The sequence below is a fragment of the Carassius auratus genome, unplaced genomic scaffold, assembly GCF_003368295.1.
Source record: "Carassius auratus strain Wakin unplaced genomic scaffold, ASM336829v1 scaf_tig00217731, whole genome shotgun sequence".
NCBI classification, from domain to species: domain Eukaryota; kingdom Metazoa; phylum Chordata; class Actinopteri; order Cypriniformes; family Cyprinidae; genus Carassius; species Carassius auratus.
This window is the reverse complement of record NW_020529216.1, coordinates 103,628-116,999: the sequence shown is the minus strand read 5'-3', so window position 1 is coordinate 116,999 and position 13,372 is coordinate 103,628. Positions and strand designations below refer to the sequence as shown.

At 34.6% G+C, this 13,372-nt stretch overlaps 1 protein-coding gene across 3 annotated transcripts; it reads right to left on the bottom strand.

Moving 5' to 3' along the window:
• Positions 1 to 254: 254 nt before the first annotated feature.
• On the bottom strand, positions 255 to 12,615 carry LOC113102523 (set1/Ash2 histone methyltransferase complex subunit ASH2-like). Of its 3 annotated transcripts, none has more exons than XM_026265815.1 (17): positions 12,537 to 12,615; positions 12,036 to 12,099; positions 11,011 to 11,144; positions 10,840 to 10,928; positions 9,688 to 9,782; positions 9,525 to 9,620; positions 9,347 to 9,442; positions 8,144 to 8,219; positions 8,034 to 8,069; positions 5,474 to 5,582; positions 4,722 to 4,939; positions 4,476 to 4,643; positions 4,202 to 4,395; positions 3,452 to 3,544; positions 3,270 to 3,368; positions 2,078 to 2,137; positions 255 to 856 (listed from the first exon to the last, which is right to left on the bottom strand). In XM_026265815.1, exons 1-17 carry the CDS (start codon positions 12,581 to 12,583, stop codon positions 749 to 751), a joined length of 1,782 nt encoding a protein of 593 aa, XP_026121600.1. In that variant the 5' UTR covers positions 12,584 to 12,615; the 3' UTR covers positions 255 to 748. The 3 variants fall into 3 exon arrangements, with proteins under 3 accessions (XP_026121600.1, XP_026121602.1, XP_026121603.1); XM_026265817.1 differs by having other exon boundaries at positions 8,034 to 8,051; XM_026265818.1 differs by lacking the exon at positions 8,034 to 8,069.
• Between the last annotated feature and the right edge of the window lie 757 nt (positions 12,616 to 13,372).

Here is a 13,372-nt window from a genome sequence, read left to right as displayed (position 1 = left end):
TATGCTCAGTTTGTACATAAAAGACAAAATCAGTATGCAAATTATGTCTATTTTCATGCTTTAAAATATATATCTATATATATATATATATATACAGATATATATTTTATACACTCATTTTTTACCTGAGACTAAATCAGTGCGCAAATGGCGTCTAGTCGTTGCATTAATAAATACTGATTTATAACTGTAGAAATATCACAAACGTACATGCATAAAAATAAAAAGGCCATTTATAATTATTTAGATAACTTTATTAAACCAAATTTGCGTATAAAACATGGTTTACAAAAAAAAAAAAAAAAGGATCATATTTTACATCTATCTGAATGACTACAAACCAAATAACTGATTAAAACCATGAATGAACACACAGCACATCACACACAACTGAACATCAGACCTGAAGAGGTCACTATACAGTCAAATCAAACAGCACTTGAGCAGTTACATGGGACGAAAGAATTTATATTGCATAACTGATACTAACATAATCCTGCAGTATGAGGAAATGTAATATGCAACCATTAATATGAGCTTACATAAAAGATAAAACATCCTACACCTCAAAAACATCCTCAGAAACATCTTCTGAGACGAATCTTTCCATTGCTCCAAGGGAAACAAGTGCAGGATACAACTGTAACCAAATTATTTAATAACATACAACAAAAAAAGCTGTGTGCCGTTGAGAACGGGTCATGAAAAGCATGTTTTCAGCCTGATGGGTGCTGGATTTGGCATGGCTTTAACCCTCCCATGGGGGGCTCCGTCGGCCGTCTACATCCGTCTCTACGTGGTACAGCAAATCAGCCAGCGAGTGTTCAATCACAGCACCCCAACCCATGTCACTTATCTGATGAGAAACAGGGAGAAAAATCTGAATTATGACCATGAAATCAATCAACATCAATGGTGCAATAACAGCACAAATAATTGCAGATTGTTGTTCTGATATTTTAAGATGAAATGTAAAATATATATTTTTTGCACTAAAATAGCTAATAAAGGGTGACGCTTTTCAAATTCAACAGTCATTGTTAATGCTAGTACATGAAAATACAGTTAATTTTAACTGACAGGGCATTAACTAAATGTTAACAAGCACAACCTTTTATTTTAATAATGCATTAGTAAATGTTGGAATTAACATTAAGAATATTAAATACAGTAGAGGTGTTGTTCATTCTTAGTTCGCATTAAATAATGAACCTTGTTGTAAAGTGTTACCCCAAAAAATTATTTAGTTGAAAATAACAAATGCATATTTTTCTACACTGCTTTTCACTAAATAAACACAAAGAAAAATTATATTTAATCATTTTGATCTATACTGCACATATAAATCATTGATTTATACTGCATATATACAGGGTAATTATAGTTAAAAAGTAAAAAGTAAACTGAAATACACTAAAATTTATAAAACATTCTATTTCAGCTTGTTGCCAATATTTATTATTTTCATTTAGTTTAACTTGATTATTTAAAGTTAAAAAAACTGAAATGAAAATGACTAAAATGTAGATTAAAAATGTAATAAATAATAAAAATGATATTATATATATATATATATATATATATATATATATATATATATATATATATATATATATATATATATATATATATATAATATAATATAACACACAAAAGTAAAAAAAAAATCAAGATATAAAAAAAATAAAAAAACAGTATATCATTGATAGCAAAACAACACTGCACTTAATTTATTCTTTTATAAATAGATTCAAATAAAACAAAAAAGGAGGACCTTCCCAAACTGAACCACACGGTTCCCTAGAATCTCACTGTGTGCATCAAAACTACGTCATGCACAGCATTAATGTGTTCTCTGGAATTAAAGCGCTGAGCCAAAGCCGTTAATAACAAGGTGGAGCACAGATGATTTCAGTCTCTGAATCAGAATAAAAAGAACGCTACGACATAAATATCTCAGAGCACATGTGGAAATATTATGCTGTCATTTGAGGATAGAAATATATCAATCAGTATTACAGTAACAGGAAAAGCATTCAAGTGTAAAACATCTTAACACTTTGGATTTCATACTCACTGGCTGATACTTGATGTCTTTCGGTGGGTATTTAAAGTGTGGTCCAAAATTAACAGACACCTGGAGAGAAGAAACGGCAGGAAAAATAAAACACATCCACTGATTTCAGATGTCAGTTACATCATCTCGACTCTTTCATACTGCACCATCTAGTGTAGGTACAGAGTTTATACAGAGGAGCTAATGACAAACACCTCTGAGAGCGCTCAAACCTAAAAACACACATTTGTTCATACACTAGTGTTCAAAAGATTCAGATTAGTAAGATTTTTTTTATATTTACATTTTTAAACTAATGAATTAAATTGCTCAAAAGTGACAGTAAAAAAAATAGACAATGTTACAAAAGATATCCATTTGAAATAAATGCTGCCCTTTTAAACTTTCTATTCATCTGTGAAGACAATCTTTAAATCTTAAATATTAACAGATATTCAGCATATTATTCTGATTTCTGAAGATCATGTGACACTGAAGACTGGAGGAATGATGCTGAAAATTCAGCTGCGCATCACAGAAATAAATTACAGTTTACAATATATTCACACACAAAAAAACAACACTTTAAATTGCAATGAAATGTAATTTATTTTTTAGTTTTTTAACATATTTTTGACCAAATAAATGCAACCTTGGGGAGCATAAGAGACTTCTTTTCATACGGCCTGGAATGCTAGAACGCCAATCTCTGGTGAAGACTGTTTATAAAGTTTTAAAAAGGGATATTTTAAAAATTAGGTCTTTATTAACCCTTTGGAGCCATGTGGTGCACTTTTTAATGTTTTTATTACGGATGGATGAACTTTATCAGACTTCTTTTGGACTATTGAATCTCAACACCCATTCACTGACGACATTATGAAGCTTGAAAGAGCCAGGACATTTTTTAATATAACTCTGACTGCATTCATCTGAAAGAAGAAAGCCATAAAACACCTAGAATTGCTTGAAGGCGGCTACATCATGGGGTAATAACATTTTTTGGGTGAACTATCCCTTTAAAATCATCCCCAAACTTGTGTAACAGTAGCTTGGGCATCAGTGGTTGTGAATAATTAAAAGAATGATTCACATTCAGATGAGAGTTTCTGTCCTGCTGTATCTAAACTAGCAATATCTATTTAAATGTTTTGTTTGCTTAGATTTACTCCCACAAAAGAGAAAGCACCACTTTAAGACAGTGTTCACGCACCGTGCAGCTCTTGTAGAGGGATATGGCGGGGTAATACATGCCCTCGAACAGATCCTCATAGGCCACTCCTTGATTCACTCCGTTCTTAAAAAATATAATCTGTAAAAAATGCATGCATCAGTGATGACATCACAATCAAATAACCAGGTGAACACATGATTATGATGCAGTGAAACACTCACTCGACTGGAGCTGATGGGCTTCAAACTCTTCTCAGCCTTGTCCACGTAATCTTTCTCTTCAAAGTACAAATAGCTTTTGAATTTGATCAGCGCCTTTGAGAAAAATCAACATTGCCACTTTAGATTAGTGATGCACAAAACTGAATTTAAGCTTTTAAACTGAAAATAACGTTTATTTAATTACTTGATTAATAAAAGTTGTATATAAAAATGAAAATAGCACATCAATCAATCAGTTGAGATGTAGATAAGTTTGTTTCTTCATCAGATTTGGAGAAATGCTGCATTGCATCAGTGTTTCATCAGTGGATGCTCTGCAGTGAATGGGTGCCGTCAGAATGAGAGTCCAAACAGCTGATAAAAACATCACAATAATCCACAAGTAATCCAGTCCAACAGTTAATGACTTGTGAAGCCAAAAGCTGCGTGTTTGTAAGAAACAAATCCATCATAAAAGTGTTTTAATGTAAAACCGGTGTTGTGGATTATTGTGATGTTTTTATCAGCTGTTTGGACTCTCATTCTGACGGCACCCATTCACTGTAGATCATCACAATCCAAAATCTGATGAAGAAACAAACTCATCCTAATCTTGGTATAGACTGAGAGTCAGCACATTTACAGCAAATGTTCTTTTATGTATGAACTATTTCTTTAAGAAACATTTTTAGTCGCCAAAAAGTAAATCTGATTACACTAGAGACTGATTCATCATCTTATTTCATGTGTTATTACTTCATGTGCTCATACTTTGTCCTTGTATGTGTCAGGCAGAGCCTTGGCGGTTTCGGTGCCGTCTGGAAGCTCAATGTAGAAGCCCAAGACGTCGCCCTGTCCGTATCCGTCAGAGTAATGCTTTCCCATGGACTGATGGAAGCGTGTTCCTTTCTTACTGCGCCACGAGTAGCTGAACTTATCGTAACCCAGAGGAGCTTGAAGGTTTCCTGAGATGAGAGACATATGACGGATGCTGTAAATACACGGACGCTTCTGTAAGTGTTAGCGGTGCTGTTACAGGACAGACCTAAAGGCTGTGACCAGCCCAGTCGAGCCGCGGTGTCCGGTGGCATCTCATCCACAATGACCTCAAAATACCACGCGCCCTTTCTGACCCCATGAGACGCTCGGACCATCGAGTAGCCCTTCTCTCCGGTCACCGTCAGGCGATCGTCTGAAATCTTCAACTGTGGTGCTGAAATATATGTAAGAATATATTAAGCAATGGAGCAGGACGTTTATTTTGGTCTGATGTTGATGATATCACCTGTACCTCGGTCATGCAGCGCCAGCAGCACTCTCTCGTACAGACACGCGCGGTACAGGTCTCCAGGGATGGGCTTCCCGGCCCAGCAGTCCAGCTCCAGTTTTTCCGGGTCGGGAGCATGGGGATCCGGCTCGGCTAGGATGTAGCGGTACCCATCTTTGTTGAAGGGGTGTTCGAGAGGGTAACCATGGGGCGGCAGACGCTGCGCTGAGAACAGCGGGTCACTAAAACAAGGAGTAAAAGATCAGATCATGAACTGTTAAATAAAGTCGTTATTTTTGTTTTATCGCTGCTAAAAAATGATTGTTGTCGCTTCATAATGTTACGGTTGAACCAGTGGTAGATGGACTATTCTGACAACGTCTTTCATACTTTTCTGGAGCTTGACAGTGTTATTTACTTGCCAGTTTATGGGAGAGTCACACTCACAAGGAAGTCCAAAATATCTTAAATTGTGTTCTGGAGACGAACAAAGCTTTTACAGGTTTGGAATGAAATGGGGGTAAATGATTAATGACAGTTTTAATTTTGGGTTGGATTATCCAAGTATTTAGTCATTTAGACTTTTAGTAGACGCTTTTATCCAAATGAGGACAATGGAAGACATTAAAATCAACAAGAACGGCGGGGTACACAGACTTGAAACAAATGAATTTTTAAACCCCAAAAAATTTACACAATGAAAAGTGGACACAGATGAAACATTTACAACATGCAATTATGAATAAAGTGATTTTAAGATGCCCTCGGTGTCAGACCTGCGTGTTCTTTTGGCCGTTCCAGCCACAGCTCCGTCGTGCTGCTGCTGCTGCTGCTGTTTGCGTTTGGCTCCTCTTCCTTTTCCCGAAGCAGCTGGAGGAAGCCCTCCTGTGACAGAAGAAGAGTCTCAGACGGAGATTCAACCTCAGCCTGATTCACACGCTCGGATCATCCAACATGAACGGGGATTGAGCTTAATCTAAAGGCCACAGCGTTTGACAAACACAACAAAGCTCAAGCGTCAAAGCAATATGCCTCAGTCCATTCATGTGCCAAAAGCCAGGACGGTTAGTAGGGATGTAACGATTCACTCAAATATATATATATATATATATATATATATATATTTTTTTTTTTTTTTTACAAAATTAGATTTTAAATGTGTCCTTTTATTATTGCTTGGACAAAAAGCTGCACATTTCTTAGTGAAATTGAAATATAACACTATAATAACATACTAATATAGCACTTGGATATTATTGCTCTTTTGTTGTTTTTCATTGCTTTCATTGTCCTCATTTGTAAGTCACTTTGGATAAAGTGTCTGCTAAATGACTCAATTTAAATATAATTTAAATGTATATAACAAAACTAAACAGAAATTTTAAAACAAGCCCCAATTTAAACAAATAAGCATCACAGATAAAATCAATCTCTTCAAATAAACAATAAGGATTTGTCTGTGCTCTTTCCATTTCAAATGAAAGGCAACCACTGCATTTTAATCATGATCCAAAAGTTTTTAATCTAAATTAGATCGTATAATTCTGAAATTTGAATTAAAAACAGAATGATTTGACTTCAGTTTTGGGAAACTATACATAAAAAAAATCAGCATTAAACAGAAGCGGCAGACGAGCTGAACGAGACGCAGATTCACTCTCTGCCAGCAGGTGGAGCTTAAAGCGTTTCCTTGGTCACCCCCTTAAACAAAGCACTTGTGAACAACACAGCAGGTGGAGCTTAAAACGTTTCCTTGGTTACCGCCGTAAACAAGGCACTCGTGAACACCGCAGCAGGCGGAGCTTAAAACGTTTCCTTGGTTACCGCCGTAAACAAGGCACTCGTGAACACCGCAGCAGGCGGAGCTTAAAACGCTTCCTTGGTTACCGCCGTAAACAAGGCACTCGTGAACACCGCAGCAGGCGGAGCTTAAAACGTTTCCTTGGTTACCGCCGTAAACAAGGCACTTGTGAACACCGCAGCAGGCGGAGCTTAAAACGTTTCCTTGGTTACCGCCGTAAACAAGGCTCTTGTGAACACCGCAGCAGAAGGAGCTTAAAACGTTTCCTTGGTTACCGCCGTAAACAAGGCACTCGTGAACACCGCAGCAGGCGGAGCTTAAAACGTTTCCTTGGTTACCGCCGTAAACAAGGCACTCGTGAACACCGCAGCAGGCGGAGCTTAAAACGCTTCCTTGGTTACCGCCGTAAACAAGGCACTCGTGAACACCGCAGCAGGCGGAGCTTAAAACGTTTCCTTGGTTACCGCCGTAAACAAGGCACTTGTGAACACCGCAGCAGGCGGAGCTTAAAACGTTTCCTTGGTTACCGCCGTAAACAAGGCACTTGTGAACACCGCAGCAGGCGGAGCTTAAAACGTTTCCTTGGTTACCGCCGTAAACAAGGCACTTGTGAACACCGCAGCAGGCGGAGCTTAAAACGTTTCCTTGGTTACCGCCGTAAACAAGGCACTCGTGAACACCGCAGCAGGCGGAGCTTAAAACGCTTCCTTGGTTACCGCCGTAAACAAAGCACTCGTGAACACCGCAGCAGGCGGAGCTTAAAACGTTTCCTTGGTTACCGCCGTAAACAAAGCACTTGTGAACACCGCAGCAGGCGGAGCTTAAAACGTTTCCTTGGTTTCCACCGTAAACAAAGCAGGTATGAACACCGCAGCAGGCGGAGCTTAAAGCGTTTCCTTGGTTACCGCCGTAAACAAAGCACTTGTGAACACCGCAGCAGGCGGAGCTTAAAACGTTTCCTTGGTTTCCACCGTAAACAAAGCACTTATGAACACCGCAGCAGGCGGAGCTTAAAGCGTTTCCTTGGTTACCGCCGTAAACAAAGCACTTGTGAACACCGCAGCAGGCGGAGCTTAAAACGTTTCCTTGGTTTCCACCGTAAACAAAGCAGGTATGAACACCGCAGCAGGTGGAGCTCAAAACGTTTCCTTGGTTACCGCTGTAAACAAAGCAGCGCCACATTAATATGCATTATACAGAGGCAAGACGAAAGGAAAAAAACACCATCTAAACTTTTCTAAAGACATACATTCATATAAACTCCTAACCCTAATTGATTTGCGATTTGTTAAGCACCTCAACAGATTTGAATCGTCATATATTTTAATCTATTTTCAATCTGCTCACGGTTAATCGTTACACCCCTAATGGTTAGATTTCGGTGTCTAAAAGGGAAAAGAGGGGGCGCAAGCACACAGAAACATGAATTAGTGCTACAGCAAGTCAATCAAGAGCGCAAAGATCATTGCAAAGTGAGGAGACACTACAGGAACACCAAACATCAGACTTCCATTTCAAAAGCCAAAAGTATTCACCTGAAAAAGTCGATCCACCTGGAATACAACGCACAGCTTTAAAAGAAACTCCCTCAGCAATGGATTCAAATATACAACTTTAATGATTTCTAGAGTTTAAAGAGTTTTACCATTTAACCCTCCAGCACCCGTGACGGCCGTCATCTGCTTCTGGTTGTCATACGAAGGTCCAATATTGGCCAGATCCTGAGGAAAACCAAACGCAGATTTACCACCAAATCTTTTCACACACTTTCAGTATTCATAAAACACTGAAAATCACCCACTAAATGTTGCAGTACAAAACCAGAACAAAGGGTACAGAATAATGTATCCCATGATGCAATGCATCCCCTTGATTCAGTATTTGTGTAGCCTGTCATGACTGGATAAAAATGCTAAATAGCTGTTCACTGCATTAATATAACATTCATATTAACAGCATTCTTCTGCTAATTGATGCCTACTGCATACTATGTAGTATACTATTTCAAAAATAGACAATTATAGACAATATGTTTATTTTTGGAATAGAATACTACCGTACAAGTGTTATTTTAGTATTATTTATACATGATTTACTTAAAGTATTAATAATTATGAATATATTTTCAATTATTATTATATTTTTTTATTTGTGGTTTAAGTTTTAGTCATTTAGTCACAGTATGTGCATTATGTCATTTTTATTCGTTTTTTTAATTTTTTATATTTATCTATAGATCTTTAATTTTTATTTCAATTTTAGCAAACAATTTTTTATAATTAGTCTTTTTTTTATAAATCACTTATTATTAGTATTAATCTACAATAACACTACCATACTACTCTTTTTTTCACTTTGTATAGTGTACAGTGCTAGTATGTGAAATTTATAATGTAATATCATTAATATCAAATCCATTTTGTCTAATTACATGATCAGACAGCAAAAGGTTAAGACATTAAAATGCAATTTTTTTTAATTCCACCTGTACAATAACAATGTATATTTACAAAAAAAGAGCATTGATTTTTAAATATTTTAACAATATAGCAAAAACACAATGCATGTAGATAGGTCTTTTGATTTCAGCTTCCTTGGCTATTTTCAAGTCAGGTTACAAGCTGAAATACTATAAAAGAGTAATTTTGGAAACCTATATAAGTCTGCCTTAAATACAAACTCTAAACTGGATTCAGGATGGACCTAAGTGAAGTTAAACAGCAGAATTAATAAGCTATGTTTAAGAGAAACTAGCCTCATATCGGTGAATCCTGAATCTCAGTGTGATTTTGTGATAGTGTCCTATTCTGCTGTGTGTTTATATGAGCCGATGTCTATAAAGTGGCACCTGATCAAGCAAACCAAACTTGGGATAGTCCTCTTCCGGGTCTTTACTGCCGGGGTCCGGATGTTCTTTCACCAGGAAAACATCTCGCTCTTTACTCTGAGTCCAAACAACAAGAGTCAGCCTTTCTCCATAAACCACATCACAGACAGAGGAAATCAAGTAATATCAAATGACTTACCATAGTCTTGACGATATTATTTGGCCATGTGAGTTTGCCGGGCCTCTGGCGGGTCGTCATGCACTCCCAGAATTTGTCAATGAAAGGTATGATGTCCTTCACAAGAGAAAGCACACATGAAACACATGGCACTGCACTCACTGACCTCCAGCTGAAAGCATACCTTGTCTTTAGAGAACATTGTTTTGGGATGCTCCTCTTGAGTTCTGGACCTCCAGGTCAGATTTGCCAAAGTGGTGAGACACATCTCCTTCAGATCTGTGGGTAAAATGATCAAGAATCAATGGACTGAATGTAATATGGAAGTGCTTTTTAATGCATGCTGTGCATTATATGCTAGAGCTGTACGATCTAAAAAAAATGAAAATTTTCTGTGCAGTTTTTTTTCTTTTTTGCAAAAAGCTGCATTTGTTTTGTTTTTTAGTCATTTTATATGTAAGTAACTACAACTATAATCCATAATAACAGTTTACTTTAGCGTTTGAAAATGAAGAAATTAAAATGGCTTTAAATATTAATACTACAGTATTAATGTAAACTAAAATTACTACTATTAGTAGTTTTTAAAAAGCAATTTTAACAATCATAATAATAATAATTATTAATATTAAATGTTTGGTTTAATGTTTAAAAATGAAATAATTAAGACAAAATAAAATCATTTTTATATTACAGAAGTAATATTTATTTTATTTTTATTTAGAAATTTTTATATTTAAGTAATTATAACAAAAATATTTTTTTTTTTGTATCTTGCATCATGAGCACGTTTTTTTTCTGCTTAACACTAAATCTGTATTGAATAAAGCACTATAAAAATAAAGGTGACTTGACTATTATTTAATTTAAAACATTTAATGTTTAACATTTGAAAATTAAGAAATGAAGACGGATATAAATATTAGTGTGGGAATTTTACAGTTGTAATGTTAATTACAAATATTTATATTATGTTATTTTAATTTTTTATTGTTAAATCATAAAAATAATATTTATTTTGTTTTTATTTCATGATTATTATACATTTATAAATTATAATAATAACAATATTAATATTATTATATGACTATAATATTATGAATATAATAATAATATAGCCATATAAATATATAATTAGAAAATTCTGGCTATATTGCACAGCTGTACAAACAAGCATTGCATGGAATATTCTTTTTAAATTGTATTTTTTTTTAAAGATTTTTATTTCTACATAAATCCAAATTGTGCAGCCCTAGTAAATACTGTTTAATACCTAAATAACGATTCAATCAGTAGCATGCATAAGATGTTCACTAATACAGCGAGTCAAACTCACTCGCTTGCTTCCTCAAAAAGTATGTGTTTCCACTGTGGTGGCACACATTGCAGTGAAACACATAATTGGTCACAAAGGGCAGGCAAGTTCTGCAGGAAAGAACAAACACACAGCGTGAGAACATGCATGTCAGACACTCGTTCATCTGCGTGCGTCAGGACACAAACATACGCCGTGTCGATGCTGAATGTGTCTGCTGTAAACCACTTCATGCACAGAGCACACTGCAGCTCCACTTCCCCGAGCTGACGGCCGTTCTCATCGTCTCCAGATCCTGTCTGTGTGTCCGCCGCCTCCGAACTGTCCTGAGGACACACAAAGACACAACGTTACGTTACACTTGAAATCAACACCAAACAGCACATTCTGTAATGTGACATATGTCCAAGTGATGCAGGACATTTAATGAAATACTAAATATTAAGACTTTCTATCCACAAAATGTTGTACACTGCCATTGAAACGTTTGGGGTCAGTAATGCTTCTTAAAAAAAGTATCTTCTGCTCATCAAGATTGCATGTATTTGATCAGAAATACAGAAAAAAACACTAATGTTAAAAATAAAACTAAGAAATTAATTGGGAATTTTTTTAATAAAAAAGCAAAAACTAATGAAAACTTACAAAAAAATTAATGAAAAGTAAATATAAAAGGGCTAATTCAAAATATGAGTACACTGATTAAATAAAAATATAAATTTAATGATATAAAGTATATAATAAATTATTATATTAACAATATATTAAATCATTTTATAATAATATAATAATAATAAAAACTTAAATGACAGAAATAAAATAAATTAACTGAAACAAAATAAAAATATAACTAATAAAAGTCTGCAAAAATTACAAAATGTTATTTAAAAACTTACTGAAATAAACATGTTTAAGTACTTAAACTACTTAAAATAAAAACAATGAAATTAATAAATTAATAAAAACACAATTATTTAAAAAGCAAAAAACTATTGGGAAAAAATTATAAAAAATAAAAGTATAAAAAGGCTAAAATTAAATTAAAAATAGACTTTTTAATTATATAAAGTATATAATAAATTATTATAGTAACAATATATAAAATCATTTTAATGATATAATAGTAATATCATTCTTCAATTACATAGGAAATAATTAAATCCTTTGGAATAATCTCCACGAATAAATCATTCACAAGAAGAGCAGCACATCAGTACCATAGTGTCTTTTCCACTGGACCCGGTCTCCATGTTTGTGGTCAGATCTCCAAATGATTCATCTCTGCAAAAACACACATTCGTGAAAATATGAGATAGACACCTTTCAGAACTGACCAATCACTCGTGCGTAACCATAAGCTCATTAACATATCCCCGCCCATATGTACACGTCATTGACATTACGGACCTGTACAGAAACGTCATCATCAGTCAGTAGCTGCTTATAAATGGCACTTTAAAATGAAAACGAACACAAAACCCCAAAGAGAGCAGAAAGACACGAAACTTGTAACGTTATTCGGATTAGCGCAGGTTTCGATTTGGAAGGCATCAGTATAAATGGGAAGATAAACAGAACAGCAGCACTTCATTCAAACACTGTTTGTGTGCTGAGCAACGCTATTAACATCACAGCTGTGAAATATAAACATGAGCATGTCTCTAATTACTTAATATCAATGTTTTCATTGATTAAAGCATGTTTTTATTGCTTCTCACCCTTCTGTTGTGTCTCTCTCCGGCGCAGATCCCGCTTCTGCAGCCATCTTTAAAATAACGACAGTGATTGAAATCTCGCGATGACACAACGGCTTCATCGCGGCCATTCTGTCCGTGATTCACACAGTGCTCAGACACACACTGACACCTGCCGGACAACGTCTGAATAACCCTGTTACAAAAGTATGCATGTTTGTATCCTTTTTATTTGTTTATTAAAGCTAAGTTTTGTCGTTTAAATGTAAATTGTAAAATGAATTGTGGAAAACATTATCATATAGTAGAGTAAAGTATAAAATAGATATACAATTTTAATTTTTATCTTTTAAGAATGCTGTTTTCGTTTTTAACCATGTGTTGTTTTTTATCAATAATTTTAATATAATTTGTTACAAAACGCTCACTGCAGTAACCTCAAACCATTTAATTTTATTTAGTTAAACTAGCCTATTGTGGGCAACCATATATATATATATATATATATATATATATATATATATATATATATATATATATATATATATATATATATATATATATATATATATATATATATATATATATATATATATATATATATATATATATATATATACATGTATGGTTCTCGAAATTGATTCTGAATAATTCAGTTTGTTTTCATTTATTTATTTCAAAATGTTTTGTGTTATGTTGTCTATTGTTGATAGTTTTCATATTTAAAGCTATGAAAGGAACCTTTTTAAGGGCTCAACACAACAGCTTTTATGATGCAGAAGCAACTTTAGTTTTTTATTCTGAATATATTATTCAGGTGTTTTGTTATTTATTTCAAAAATCCTTCTGATATACAATAT

Coding starts and splice junctions, on each gene's coding strand:
- LOC113102523 (XM_026265815.1), bottom strand. CDS start 12,583: ATGGCTGCAGAAGCGGGATCTGCGCCGGAGAGAGACACAACAGAAGG. Junction 9,783..10,839: donor CTTTTTGAGGAAGCAAGCGA/GTGAGTTTGACT, acceptor TTTTACCCACAG/ATCTGAAGGAGATGTGTCTC. Junction 2,138..3,269: donor CCCTCTACAAGAGCTGCACG/GTGCGTGAACAC, acceptor TCTTCTCTCCAG/GTGTCTGTTAATTTTGGACC.